The following is a 12,972-nucleotide window of genomic DNA, read 5'->3' as shown; positions in this document are numbered from 1 at the left end:
AACTTTAGTTTTTAAAAAGTATGTATTATTTATAATGTAGCTATTGCTTTGCTTTTCTGAGGTTCAGAACACCTCTATCTTCCCCCAAGGTCAGCAAAGAACCTTCCCCCTTTCCATCTAGATGCTACTTTTAGACAAATCACAAAGAAACCAGTTATTTTGATACACTGAACATTTATTGTCTTTCACAAGACAAAAAGAAGTTTCCCCTGCCAATGAAAAGCCATCAAGATGACCGTAAAGGGGACAGGGTGCATAATTCCAGTGTACAGTATACGCAACAAGTTACCTCCCTGACTACCCTGGAAGAAACATGATTGATCAATTTCACTGCAACTGAACAACAGGATTATAAAAATATTTACAGAAAATAACAGTACAGAAAAAAAATCCGGATAGCCATATGTGTATGAAATGCTGCTAACGCTTTTCTAGCTCCTTAAAAACCTGTTCCACTACCCTCACCAGCATTCAGAATGTGCAAGGATTCCGGCAGAGCATAGTCACCCCCTGCTCCCACATCCCCCTCCCCAGAGTACCGTTATCTCCCTCCAAGGAAGGGGGAGGACTCAAGGGAAGCAGCATCGCCTTCGTGACTGTAATTTCCTTCCACCAAGTGGACACACTAGCCCTGAAAGGAGGTCCCCAGTCACTCCTCATCTGCAGTGGTCTCTATCCAGAGCATACTGGCAAGTTAACCTGTGGGTAGGGAACTATTCGCTGTCATGCGAGCCCTTTCATTGCTTGCAGAAGGACCTTTCCTTCTCCTCCCTCCGCAGTGGTCTGATCTGTGTTCAGAGGACCAGGAAAACTGACTATGGCTATGACAGGTCACAGGAGACCTTCCATTTCCTTCATGAAAGCTTCATACACATCATCCTTTGTCTGTACAGAGATAGGGGCAGATGATCCAGCTTTAGGGGCAGCTTTGGTTAATGGGAGAGCAGGCTCATCATCCTGTTTTCTCTGGGAGGCAGCTGAAGCCCCTTTGTTCTCTCGGCGCACTCGCAAGGCAGTGGGCACAAAGCGAGTGATCTCTGCCTTGGGATTAGTGATCTGCGGCTTGGCACTGATAGTGGCCGTAGCTTTCTTCTCAATGGTGGCCGCACTGGTGTCATCCGCCTTGGGGCGCTGAATCAAGCTGGGTGGAGCACTCAGCACCCCAGGATTTGGAATGGGAGCTGGTGGGAAGAGCCCAGGTGGGGCAGGTCCTAATGGAGGCACCAGAGGTGGCCGTAACATGCCTGGGCGAGGAGGAGGGATACCTATAAGAAGAAAAGAAAGTATAAGCTGACTCTACACCTGGGAGTCTTAAAATCTTTGGTCAAAAAAAGTGCAGAGGCTTAGAAAGCCGAGAAGGAAAAACAAAACAAATAAACACACTGAAAAATCCAACAAGATGCAGTAGCACTGTCTTAAAAAAAAAAAGTTTTCAACCCTGCACCAAAGGCTGGGTTGAAAACACTGAAAATCCTCAGACTTTGAAAGCTACAGAAGCCTGTGTACTGTTCCCTTTCAAATGTTAAAGTTATAATCTGAAAATAAAGTTTCTTGATAATGCATCCCACAGGAATTTCAGTCATCAGAAACGTATGACGATACAGAAAAAAATAATATCCCCATCTCCAACTCATTAAGTGGAGCACCACTATAGCACCCTGTGGTTATTCAGAAACAGTCCAGCAGAAGTTGAAACTCTGAAATTCCCTTTTTGAGGACAGATTTCTTGCTACCAAACAATACACAGCAGTGTGGAATTATTTGTTATTACACAGAAAAAGATACAACACAATGCAGCCACACAGACAGGAACTAAGGCAAACTAGTAACCACTTTATACTTCCTGGCTTGGTCACCACAGCAAAAACTTGGAAAATAAAGTCGGGAGACTTGGCACCAAAGCAAACAATACTTTACCTGGTGGAGCAGGAGGTGGCAGGCGAGGAGGTGGCCCACGTGGAGGAGGACCTGGAGGCAGACCTGGTGGGGGGCCTGGAGGAGGACCAGGTGGTCGCCCAGGTGGAGGGCCTGGTGGCAGAAGTCGAGGTAAAGGCCCACGCAGTCCTGGTAAGCCAGGAGGTCTCAGGAATGGAGGAGCTCCTGAAAGCATAGAGGCAAATGAAGAGAAATATAGTTCACGGTTAAAAAAACACAAAACTATCCCATCAGCTAAAGATCCTCAACAGGAACCTGAAAGCTATTCTAATACTAGTCAGCTGCCAGCTTAAAAGTCTCAAAAGAGGCAGCAGTTTTTAGACTTAGAGAAAAGTTTCTTCATAATAGTAGAGTACCTTCTCTCACTTGTAAAAAGGAATGTTCCCCATGTAATGGAACAATAGCAGAAAAAGGCTACTGAGCTGAGGTTGTTAGAATTTAAAGAGCTAAAAGTGAAAGAATTTTTCACTCTGGCATTTGACTGCCCTTCTAGCCTGAGAAGCAGTAAGTAGTTTTGCCATATTCAAAAGTAACTGGTTTGAGGTTCTCTCTCTAGGGGATATCAGAAATAAAACTACGGGGAAGACACTGGAAAGAACTTTGCTCTCCCTCGGAAAACCAAACACTGCACCAAACTGCACCATGTACCCCTATAGAATAAAATACATAAAAAAATCACAGTATATACGGCTCCTCACTATAGTACAACTATTGATCTTCGCAATTTAAGAACTCAAGAGACAGATTTATACACTTTTTTAATTACAAAACAGCTTGTTACTGTTATCCAGTTCAGCTACATGGTAATTCAACTAACTTACAGAAAATAAGTTGCTGTCTTCCTCTAAGAAGAAAAAATCTCATTTGCCCTCAAAAACCCATATGTTACAGAAAGAAAAGTTACTGATTAGCCCCATTGCTATTAGTCTCCAGGTAGTTTAATATTGACATAAAATTCAAATTTAGTACTTATTTCATCTGAGGATAGTTTTCTTCCCTAACAAGGCTTAAATACATTTATGAGGTAGAACAGCAGAAGCTTTCACACCACAGCTTGTTAAAAAAAAACCACAAACCAAAACACCCATCAAAGCCTGTAACTAGGTAGTGGCCCCCAAACCTCTTTAGAATGTCTTGTTTGAGGTAACGTGTGAGGGGAACAATGTAAGAAAAAAAAAGGAAAAAAAAAGAAAAAATAAATAAAAAAAAACACTGGAGAGGCACACGGCACCAGGCCTTGCTGTTCACACTCCCAACACTGGCTCCACTGCTGTCTGTCAATGTCAGTGCTAACCGACCCCCATCAAGCTGACTACAGCTACAGGAGCCTGATGCCTCAAAAGCACAGCATAGCAACAATAGACTGATCACAGAAAAGATAACACAGGTCTCCGCAAGTACTACACTGGGCTCCCATACCTCATCTGCAGCACACTCTGCAGCTTCAGAACTCTCAAACTGATACACTGTCTGTAGTACTGAAAGCCTGCCTCCTTCAGAGCAGAGTAAATCAAGTATTCACCTGGTGGAGGGCCAGGAGGAAGGCCGGTGGGTGGGCCTGGGGGCCTCAGTGGAGGGGCCGGAGGTGGTCCTAGTGGAGGTGGCCCAGGCATAGGAGGTGCCTGTATCTGAGTTGGAGGAACAGGCTGTGGAGGTGGTTGCTGCTGTTGTGTCTGGGAAGTTGCAGTAGACAACCCAGTCTCTGCAAGAGCTTCCTCACTGAGTTGCTGTTGCTGCTGCTGTTGTTGTGATGTCTCTTCAGACTCTGAGTCGTCTTCTTCCTCCTCCTCTTCTTCTGAATATTCCTCCACTTCTCTCCCTTCTTCTGGAATTTCCTGACCTGGAAATGGAGACATACTTATAAAATCAGTCCACAGGTAGTATCTTTGTGAACATCAGAGAAACTTTGGCACACAAAATAACAAAAAGAAAAATATAGATAAACTTTACTTCAAAGGAAAGAAAACTGGCCACACCTATTGTTAAATAGAAAATTAAAATAATAATTAAAAACAAATAAAAATCACAGTTCTAGATGGATCTCTGCCACCAAGAGCTATGTGTTCCTGCACGAGTTGAAACTTCTACCAACCCAAACTGCAGCTATTTGATCTATGGGTTGTGGGAGTTTGGGGGGCGAGGGGGGGAGGAGAGGGATACATCCCATGCCTAAAAAACTCTTAGCACCTTTGAAAGATACTGAGGTGTCTTTCTAAAATAAAGAAAAATCATCTTCACTATCAGTTAACTTACTTCTGAAAAAGATATTTTTAGGGAGTACAAATCCTCACAGGTTACAGGCTGAGGCCATAGACAATCTCACCCTTTTTCACTAAAAGGCTTATATTTCATTTGAGCAATTGCTTTAAGAGTTGCACAAGATAAAATTCAGAAGAAAAAAAAAATCCCAGTACAACAAAAAACAACTCAAAAGTTGCTACTATAACTTCAACTCTGCTATGCAAAACACACACTAGACTAAAAATAATTTAAAAAAACACAACAAATACCTAACCACAGCTTATACTCTTAGATGATTTTACATTATGACAGTAAAATATTTACTCTATAAAATAAAAACTGTGCAAAAAAAGTAAGCTTACCAGAGAAACTTTAACTGGAAGGCTAATGGCATTATCTCCACTTAATACATCCAACTCACTCACCTGCCATTCGTAACATCATGGCCTGGAGTGGAGTCAGCTCTTTCATGTTCTTTTTCTTTTTTCGTGACTTCCCAGGCATGTCTGCAAACCGTACGCTATGACCTGGGGAAGGCAAAGTATGGGGAAGGGTGGCAGAAGGTGGGAACAAAATAATAATATCAGATAGATTTAAGTCTTCTGCCTGGTATGGACAATGTATTATTCTAACACAATGATGCTCCTTACGTAAGAGTTAACATTGGTGTTTCTGATTACTTTAAGTTTTGCTAACCTAGTATTCTCTATCAATTGGTCTCCCCCAAACAATCAAGAAAAAAATATTATCCAAAAAGCATCAGCAGTATGAAATTTAGTTGTCTTAATTGTTCAAGTCACTGAAGAGCTAGTACATTTTACACTGAGGCTTAATTTTTGTAGGGTATCCTGCCAATTCAATGCTTTGGGTGAAAAATGGCTTGCGACCTTACTAAGCTAACTCAACTGTTAAGAAAACAAGTCCATCTGAAAAACATGCTTCACTTCCAGATAGTTTTCTGCTGATCCATTTACTAAGAAAAATTCTTCAGCTAGAATTCAGGTGAGTTACAACAGAGTTAGCTGGCTAAATAAATTACTTTCCCTTCCAGTCAGGAAAACACACACAAACTCTGTTAAGTAGTGTTTCTCTTTTTTTGGGGGGGGGGGAAATCAAACCCCAATCTATAATTTCTCATCATACCTGATTTCTTTTCTTCACCACCTTCCCTCTCCTTGTCATTGTCACGATGCAGGAAGTCCTCGCCTTCACTGTCTGCATCTGACCTATCGCTGTCACTATCATCACTACTCTCATCATGTTTGTCTTGATCCATATCCTCAGGATAACCTTCATCTTCACTGGTACTGGACATATCATCATCATGCCCTCGCTGTCCTGCAGGAAGCAGAGTATTAGGAAATGCATAAACTCCAAATACATTCATGTGAAAGACAGAATTATTTTTTTTTTATGTCTACAGTTAGAAAACACCCCTAGCAACAGCATGGACGCATTGTGAACCATTTACTCTTTGGCACGTATTCTTAAATAATATTTTGGAGAGTCTATTTATAAGATTCCCTATTAACCAGCTGCTTAATTTGCACAGCAAACCAGTGACGGCAACTCCTACCTACAACTCATTAGAGCAATCACCCACCATTGAAATATTTAGATGTTTTCCAGTATGCAAGAAAGCTGATCTACCCACTCACAAAAGTTTCTAGGGAAGATATAGTAACCGTCTTAAAAGGAGGACCTAGGTTCTCCTACCAAATCCATACCCAGGCTTTGTTTGGATTTTGGGGGGTTGGGTTTGTTTGGGGTTGGTGGGGTTTTTTTTGTTTTGTTTTTAAAAAGGGAGAACGTCTCTGAGATACTTGGGGTTTTTTTCCATGGGTTTTGTTGGCTTTTTTTTTAAATGGATAATACGTACAATGTTTCAGCCTTGTTAAGATTACATAGGAAAACAACCCCTCTGTGCAACATACTGAAAATACAAGTATCTGAAAGTTGTGATTAGAAGTCTCAGCATTTAAAAATACAGCTGATAACAAAATTACAGGCATTATGAAACATACTAGAACCACTTCAGAGGTACACTCACTTAAAAAGAGTCCTTCAAATAGTATTAACATCCATATTGACAGAAAGTATCTTATCTAGGGCACACTACGTTCACAACAGTACTATCCCTAGTAAAACAGAGGTCAAGCAAAACCCCAGACAGCAACAGGAAAGTCCTTACCTGCTTCAGAACTGTAAGAAATCTCCTCTTCTCGCCTTCGAGGAGCCATCTCCAAGGTGAAACCCACTTTACGGCCATACATCTGCAGGACTTGAGGTGGGGGTGGCCCTGGAGGAGGCCCAGGGGGCTTCCTGCCTGGAGGTAAACGTGGAATACCAAGCCCAGGAGGAGGAAGTACAGAAATGGACCGAACTGGTGGTCTGGAAATAAGAAAGGAAATGAGAAACACAAACAAAAATAAACATGAGCTTAATAGAATTCTTTAGCCTTCTCTCATTATTGCTTACACAGAAGCCTTCTGAAAAGAAACATGAACACTCAAAGTATAGATTTGTCCCAAGGAGTTTACAATCTCATATGAAGACATGATTGCTGAAGATCAGACACAAGCAAGCTTCTCAGAAGGTAACTAAAGAGAAGACTGAAAAAAGCAAGTATTGAATCCCATCACAGAAGCAGAATGAAGTAACCACAGAGTTGGTAAAAACAGACGACTACTCCAAGAGCTAGTACCAGAATGAGAAGCCTGATAAACAATTAGGAGCTTAAACTGAATGTACTAGCAAGACAAAACAACACATACACGGCAATTTAAGGGGCATTTATGTTCAAAGTTGCAGGGCTTTAAGTTTTACTGATATGCAAAAAGACAAATGTTAGGAGACATAGTATATTACTTGTAAATCAATTTAAAGAAAAGCCTGTAGTAGTAGGGAAAGTTTAAGAAGCTTGGTTAAAAGAAGCATGATCCACTCACACAGAACTCTTGATGTCTCCTAGTCAATACTATCTCCGCTACCACCCCTAGCTCCTTCTCGGTACTGAAAGTGCCTTTTTCCACCCCCCTGCCCCACAAAGTTGTTTGGGTTTTTTTGCCTCTTACCCATAGGCTGATGTCTTCTTGAGGATAGAAGGTGGTTGGGCGCCTGGAAGGGGAATGTCCTGTATAAGAATGTTTGAGGGAGCATGTGGCATATCTGGTAAGGGGATACTTTCCACTTCAACATGCTGAGCATTCTGGGGGAAAAAAAAAGAAAAAAGGAGAGAATAGGTTACTCCCACAGAAGCTACTGTCCAACATCATTACCTTTCAGAGCATAGAATACATGGGACCTGCCATCACATGCCAAAGGTGACTGTACTGAGGGAATGTTATCTTGCAGCAGTCCATGAAAATCACTCGAGAAAAAGTCAACAGTAAAAGCTTTCAACAAAAAACCAAAGCATATACAGTGCAGCCATGAAAAGTTTTAGTATTTCAGTCAAAATCCAGTCAGGTTTTCATCTCCCTTTAGACCTTCAGTCCACAAAGCATAAAGGCTGCAGACAAGTATGTGTCTATTTTCTAAGTGTCCAGAAGGCACAAATCACAGGCTGCTGCCTATTCCAAAGAAAAAAAAAATAAAAGAAATCTTTCAGATACTCACACTAGGGTAACATTATATTCTCCAATATGATAGGGAAGAATGTCAAAGAAAGCTCTTTAAAGGTATACCAAAGGATTCTCATTACTTCCAGCAACAGATTTAGCAGAAATTCAAAGAAATATCATCTGCACACTCATAGGCTCACTCTCTTTAATATAGAAAACAAATTCTGATATTGTTTATCTGCAACATGAACTTCCCTTTCCCTTGTAATTTCTTATTGAATGAAATTAGTGTACCAGAGACAAATACATGCTACCCTCATTTAAACTCTGAAACTGGAGATACTATCCAAATTAATATTAGTACTTAATATGGGTCATATAACATATACAGTCATCTCTTATAAAGTTCCCTTCCTTCAAAACTGTCAAACCTAACAAGCGGACAAAAGTATACAACACCATAGTTATAAGCTTCAGATATAATAAGCAATACCTACCTTGACAGCATCGAAATACTGGCTAAGTTGTGATCTCTTCTGCTCATACTCCACTTCCAACTTGCGCAGTTCTTTATAGATGTCAGGATTCTCCTTCTCGTAGAGACGCAAGATGCGCTCAAAAGTCTCACGGAGTTTTTTGCGTTTATCCTTTAGCACTTTTTCATTAAGTTGTGGCTGCTGCACTGGGTTAAACTCTAATTCAAGACAGCAAAAAACAACCCAAAAATTCTTAGGTTTCTCTGCTCCACAACTGCGAGGAATGAAACAGCTTCAAAGGAAACAAATTCCAATCCCTATTTGCAAGAAGTCTTCAGTCTTATGACAACCTCTCCTTCAACTCTAAGTAACTATCATGCACACTACTCATTCTTTCCATCAGCCATCTTCCTGAAAAATGAAAAGTCATCTTTGATAGCACCATATCAAATCATAACCAATCCCCAATTATTTATAGAATCTCCCCTTCTAACAGGAGAGAAAAAAGCTTATTCTATTTTAGTCTCCCAGTCATCCCTGAAAACTATGGTTTGCATCTACATAAACCACTGCCTAAGTCCAACACCTGGTACCTCTCACTTACCCATCTCATCCAATTTTTCCATGTCCCGGATAATCTGCTTTGGATCTTTCATCTTTAGTACAGCTGCTCGTACCATCATTCGTTGCTTTTTGTTCTAAAAAGATTAGAGATCAAGGAGATCAGAAAAGTATCACAGAAGACAGATACAGAATCTTTGTACCAACCCCACCCTCCAATGTTCCCAGTTTGCAGGGAATAAAAGAAAAAAAAAAATCACACCTCAAAATGCCCTGCAAATATTAACCACAGCACATATCAGCAGCAAAGGTAATCAAAACTTCTGGGAATTTTAATTCCACTATCCTGCTATTTAGAAATGCTTCTATAATTCATTCACTCCAATTAAGACATACAATCAACAAGATAAATCAACTGACAAAAGGGATACAGTAAAACATGCCAAAAAGTATGTGACTTTTGGGTGGTTTATTCGTGGTTTGTTTTGTTGTGGTTTTTTGTTGGTTTTTTTTTTTTTTAATTTCCAACTACTTACAATAATGTTTCCAAAGCTGTAATCATCACAAGTTAGAAATAGTACATGATGAGATACGGCTGCTCAAAACAATATTTTGTTCTATGTTTTCTTAAAGAAAACTATTTGTTCAGACAGTATTTTCCAAAGCAAATTTTAGGATATCAGTGAAAACACCTGTAGTCTATTATCAGCCACAGCCCATTACAATCACAAACATGGTACATAGTACGAGGAATGTCAAGTAAACATTCCCCATCTCTTTATTCACCTTCTTCAGTTCCCTTTTCCGAGCTTCCTTCCCTAGAGAGAACGGGAAAAGAAAGAGAAAATAATAATTGAAAGAGACAATCAAATCCATGAAGAAACTTTCCTTCATCAAGACTAGTGCTGTTTCTCAACAGTTCACTCATTTTATAAAGACTGCAACTGTTCAACTCATCTTCCCAGTGAGAAAGAAATATAGCATGAAATAGATTTCTATCTCACATGTGTTGTACAGAAAGAAAAGGAGATATAACAGTCTCCATGTCTTCAGAAGCAGAGGTGTTTCTATACAAAAAAAAGGAACAATAGAGAGCAAAAGTCATAGCCATGTGTGCAGTCATGAAAGGACTGCTGCCCAGAAGCTGAATTAGAGCCAACAACAGACAGCACACTTTAAAAAATATGTAGGCTTTGAGTATGCATTTGAAATAAAGCATATTCACTGCGGAATTTCAGATTTTCTTTATTTGCTTAGCATTGGTAACATCTGGCATGTTACCAAAAGGAAAAAACACAGACAATTCCCTCATCTAACCAGAGCATTTGCAAAATTTAACATGTTCCTCAGATTCTAGCCTCAGACAGATTAACTACATCCCAAGAAGCAGCTTGCAGTTTAGCCAATAGCTAAGTACAAAGACACTGATAACTACAGTAAAAACTGAGAGGTAAATACTCAGAGAAGCAATAGTATGCAAGCAAGCAGCCTGCTCAGGAAGTTTTTATGCCAGCCAAAACCAAGATAATATTTTTCAAGTTAGGGAAACTCAGTTTTGATTCACAAGCAAGAATCTTATCCTCAGAAAAAGCTTTTTATCTGCTTCCCTAGGACTGCCCCCCAATTCCCATCTGCTTAGCTTTTTTGGATACTTACGGGCCTGATCAGTGGGATTCATAAACTTCCCACTCTTGGTGGATGATGTAGATCTCCGCCCCATTTTGACTTCTTTCTTTCTGTCTCAAAAAAGAAATTCTAAAAAGAGGGGGAAACCTGGAAAAGATGACATAATTTCAGGTCCTATGCACCAGTAGCTTGAGTATGCTTATTTTTCCTCTCTATATAACCGAAGTTGCTCCCTTGAAATCCTCAAATACTTGTGATGTCCTCAAACCCTATTACAAGCTCAGACATTCACACCAAAAATCACCCGCCTTTAATTAAGTACATATAATTATGTATCTACTTACTACTACTTTACTAAGTATTTAAACTAATCAACTAGCTCGTTATTCACTCCAAGACTCAAACCGAGGAACTTGCTTAAACTACAGAGAGGTACAGAGGAGGGAAAAACACACATTCTGCTTTCCTAAGAGTGTATCAGAGTCCCTCTAGCTTTTCATTCACTCACATAAGAGCTCTTCAATTTTTACTTTTCCATTCCTCTCTTTTTGAAATGTTTCCCACAAATTTCCTCTTTTCGTCAGACTTTGAAGCTGCCCTTAATTTCACTCCCAGCACCCACTGTATCCATCAGCAAGTGTTCTGCATGCATCCGTATCTGCCTCCCTTACCCATAGATCACTGCCCTTATGCTCTCTATATCCATCAATATTATTTAAAGCTATATTATGACAACTAGAGGAAAAAAAAAAGTTATTCTAGAAAGAATTACTTCTTTTCTTTAAACATTTCTTCAATTTACAGACAACTACAGAAAAGCCCAAACTACAGCCAGGTGTGTTGCCTCTCTCACAGTTCCAACCTCCAGCCCTACTTCCCTGCCAAAACACCACCGGGGTTGGGGGGGGAAGAAACTCGAACAAAAAAATCCCACCACAACATCCAACACTCAGTTTCCACTCCAAAATCTAAAACATCCTCTGAAATGTGGCAGCTGATGCAACACAGCTTTCTAGTCACTGTACTGCACCCAAATAGACTGTGACCAAAGTGAAAGCATTCACAAGTTCAGTCTAAAGTTCTCAGCAACCTCACTGCCATCACCATGTGCATCCTTCTGCCCTGATTACAGAAGATGCCGCTTTCAAACCACTAAATGACATCCCCTCCCCTTACTCTCTAAAAAGAAGTTTAAGCACAGTGTTTCATTTAGTGTTTCAAGGCCTCGCTGAAGGCGTTCCCAGCAAGCTTCAAGAACTGACCACATTCAATGCACTGACTAGGAAAAAATCTAGAGGGTTCTGCTCATGGCTCATACTATCTGATTGTGCTCCCAGCTGGCCTGCTGTTTGCAAAAGCACTCCATGATTTATGATCACAGATAACAAACACACCTCCTATTTACAAGATTACACTGATTTTTTTACAAAACTGTAATTTCTTTAGGTGGGAAGCTCACCAGAGGCAGCAGTTACATTTGCACCTCGCATTTCCCATATTTCTAACATTTAAAGGGTAAAAGGAAAGAGAACAAACTTCTGAAACCTCGATTCCAAAAAGGACACAAAGCAAAGAGGTTCAACGAAACAAGTCAACAGCTGAAGGAGAAAAAAACAAACAAACAAACAAACCCCAACAACAACAACAAAAAAAACCCCACTAAATTCATGATTTTTTTGGCCACTGCGGAACGAGGCAGAAAGTCTCCCATAAGGCACACGAAAGCCTCACGTCCATCGTGATGGAGGGAGGAAGAGAGGGCGGCAGCACAAACTGCCTTCTCCTCTCCTCGCCTCCCTTCTCCTCCTTCTTCTTCTCCTCCCAGCCCAGCCCAGCCCCGTCCCGTTCCGTCCCGTCTCGCTCCCCTCCTCTCACCCCTCCGCCCGGGCCGGACGGCCCGGCTCCCTCCCGCTGCAGCGGCCTCTATAGCCCCCACGCTCCTTGCCGCCACGGCCCCGCCGCCATCTTGAACCGGGCCCGAGTGGCGCGCCGCCGTAAAGCGCGACTGCCGCGCGGCGCGGAACGGCGCTCCGGAAGTGGACCCCGTAACGCGCCGGCCCCGACCCCGCGATTCCGCTTTTCTTCTCTCCCCCGCGCGGGGGCGCCGCTACGGTTGGGCCGGCGCGAAGCTGGGGGCGGGGCCGGGAGGCGGGGAAGGGGCGTGGCTCCGGGCGCCGCGCGCCCGCTGGGGATCACGTGAGCGGCCAAGGCCGTTACGTGCGGCCCCTCCGGCGCGGCGGGGCTGGCGGCTCCGTGCCGGCTTCGGGGGCCGGGGAAAGGCGCAGCGAGGGGGTGGTGCCTTTGGGGTGTAGGAGTGCTACACCGGTGTGGCCCGTGCTACAAATATGCTGGGACGGAAGGGGAGCCCTGTGAACATGTCGCTGCAGCCGCTCCTTCCCTCACGCTCTCCTGGGGACATCCTACAAAATGAGCTCCTGTCCTGGAACAAGCTTGAGCCGAGGGGCGCGTGAGAAACCTTTGTTTGTAGGGAATAAAGGCAAAGCACTGAGGGAGCAAGAGTTCCTGGTAGGCTCAGTTGTTACGTGCGTCTCTTGTTGGGTTCGGGCTGA

General features: G+C 42.2%; 1 protein-coding gene across 3 annotated transcripts; it reads right to left on the bottom strand.

The window, feature by feature from the left end:
• Positions 1 to 174: 174 nt before the first annotated feature.
• WBP11 (WW domain binding protein 11) lies at positions 175 to 12,325 on the bottom strand. Of its 3 annotated transcripts, XM_086610086.1 has the most exons (12): positions 12,278 to 12,325; positions 10,433 to 10,549; positions 9,563 to 9,594; positions 8,820 to 8,913; positions 8,237 to 8,433; positions 7,251 to 7,384; positions 6,368 to 6,567; positions 5,320 to 5,514; positions 4,602 to 4,703; positions 3,458 to 3,775; positions 1,918 to 2,100; positions 175 to 1,265 (listed from the first exon to the last, which is right to left on the bottom strand). In XM_086610086.1, the coding sequence occupies exons 2-12, from the start codon at positions 10,494 to 10,496 to the stop codon at positions 832 to 834; spliced, it is 1,953 nt and encodes a 650-aa protein (XP_086466212.1). In that variant the 5' UTR covers positions 10,497 to 10,549; positions 12,278 to 12,325; the 3' UTR covers positions 175 to 831. The 3 variants fall into 3 exon arrangements, with proteins under 3 accessions (XP_086466212.1, XP_086466211.1, XP_086466213.1); XM_086610085.1 differs by lacking the exons at positions 10,433 to 10,549; positions 12,278 to 12,325 and having other exon boundaries at positions 9,563 to 10,426; XM_086610087.1 differs by lacking the exons at positions 10,433 to 10,549; positions 12,278 to 12,325 and having other exon boundaries at positions 1,071 to 1,265; positions 3,355 to 3,775; positions 9,563 to 10,426.
• Between the last annotated feature and the right edge of the window lie 647 nt (positions 12,326 to 12,972).

The sequence above is a fragment of the Tauraco erythrolophus genome, chromosome 4 (assembly GCF_009769465.1).
Source record: "Tauraco erythrolophus isolate bTauEry1 chromosome 4, bTauEry1.pri, whole genome shotgun sequence".
Lineage (NCBI taxonomy): Eukaryota > Metazoa > Chordata > Aves > Musophagiformes > Musophagidae > Tauraco > Tauraco erythrolophus.
This window is presented reverse-complemented; position numbering and strand designations above follow the sequence as displayed.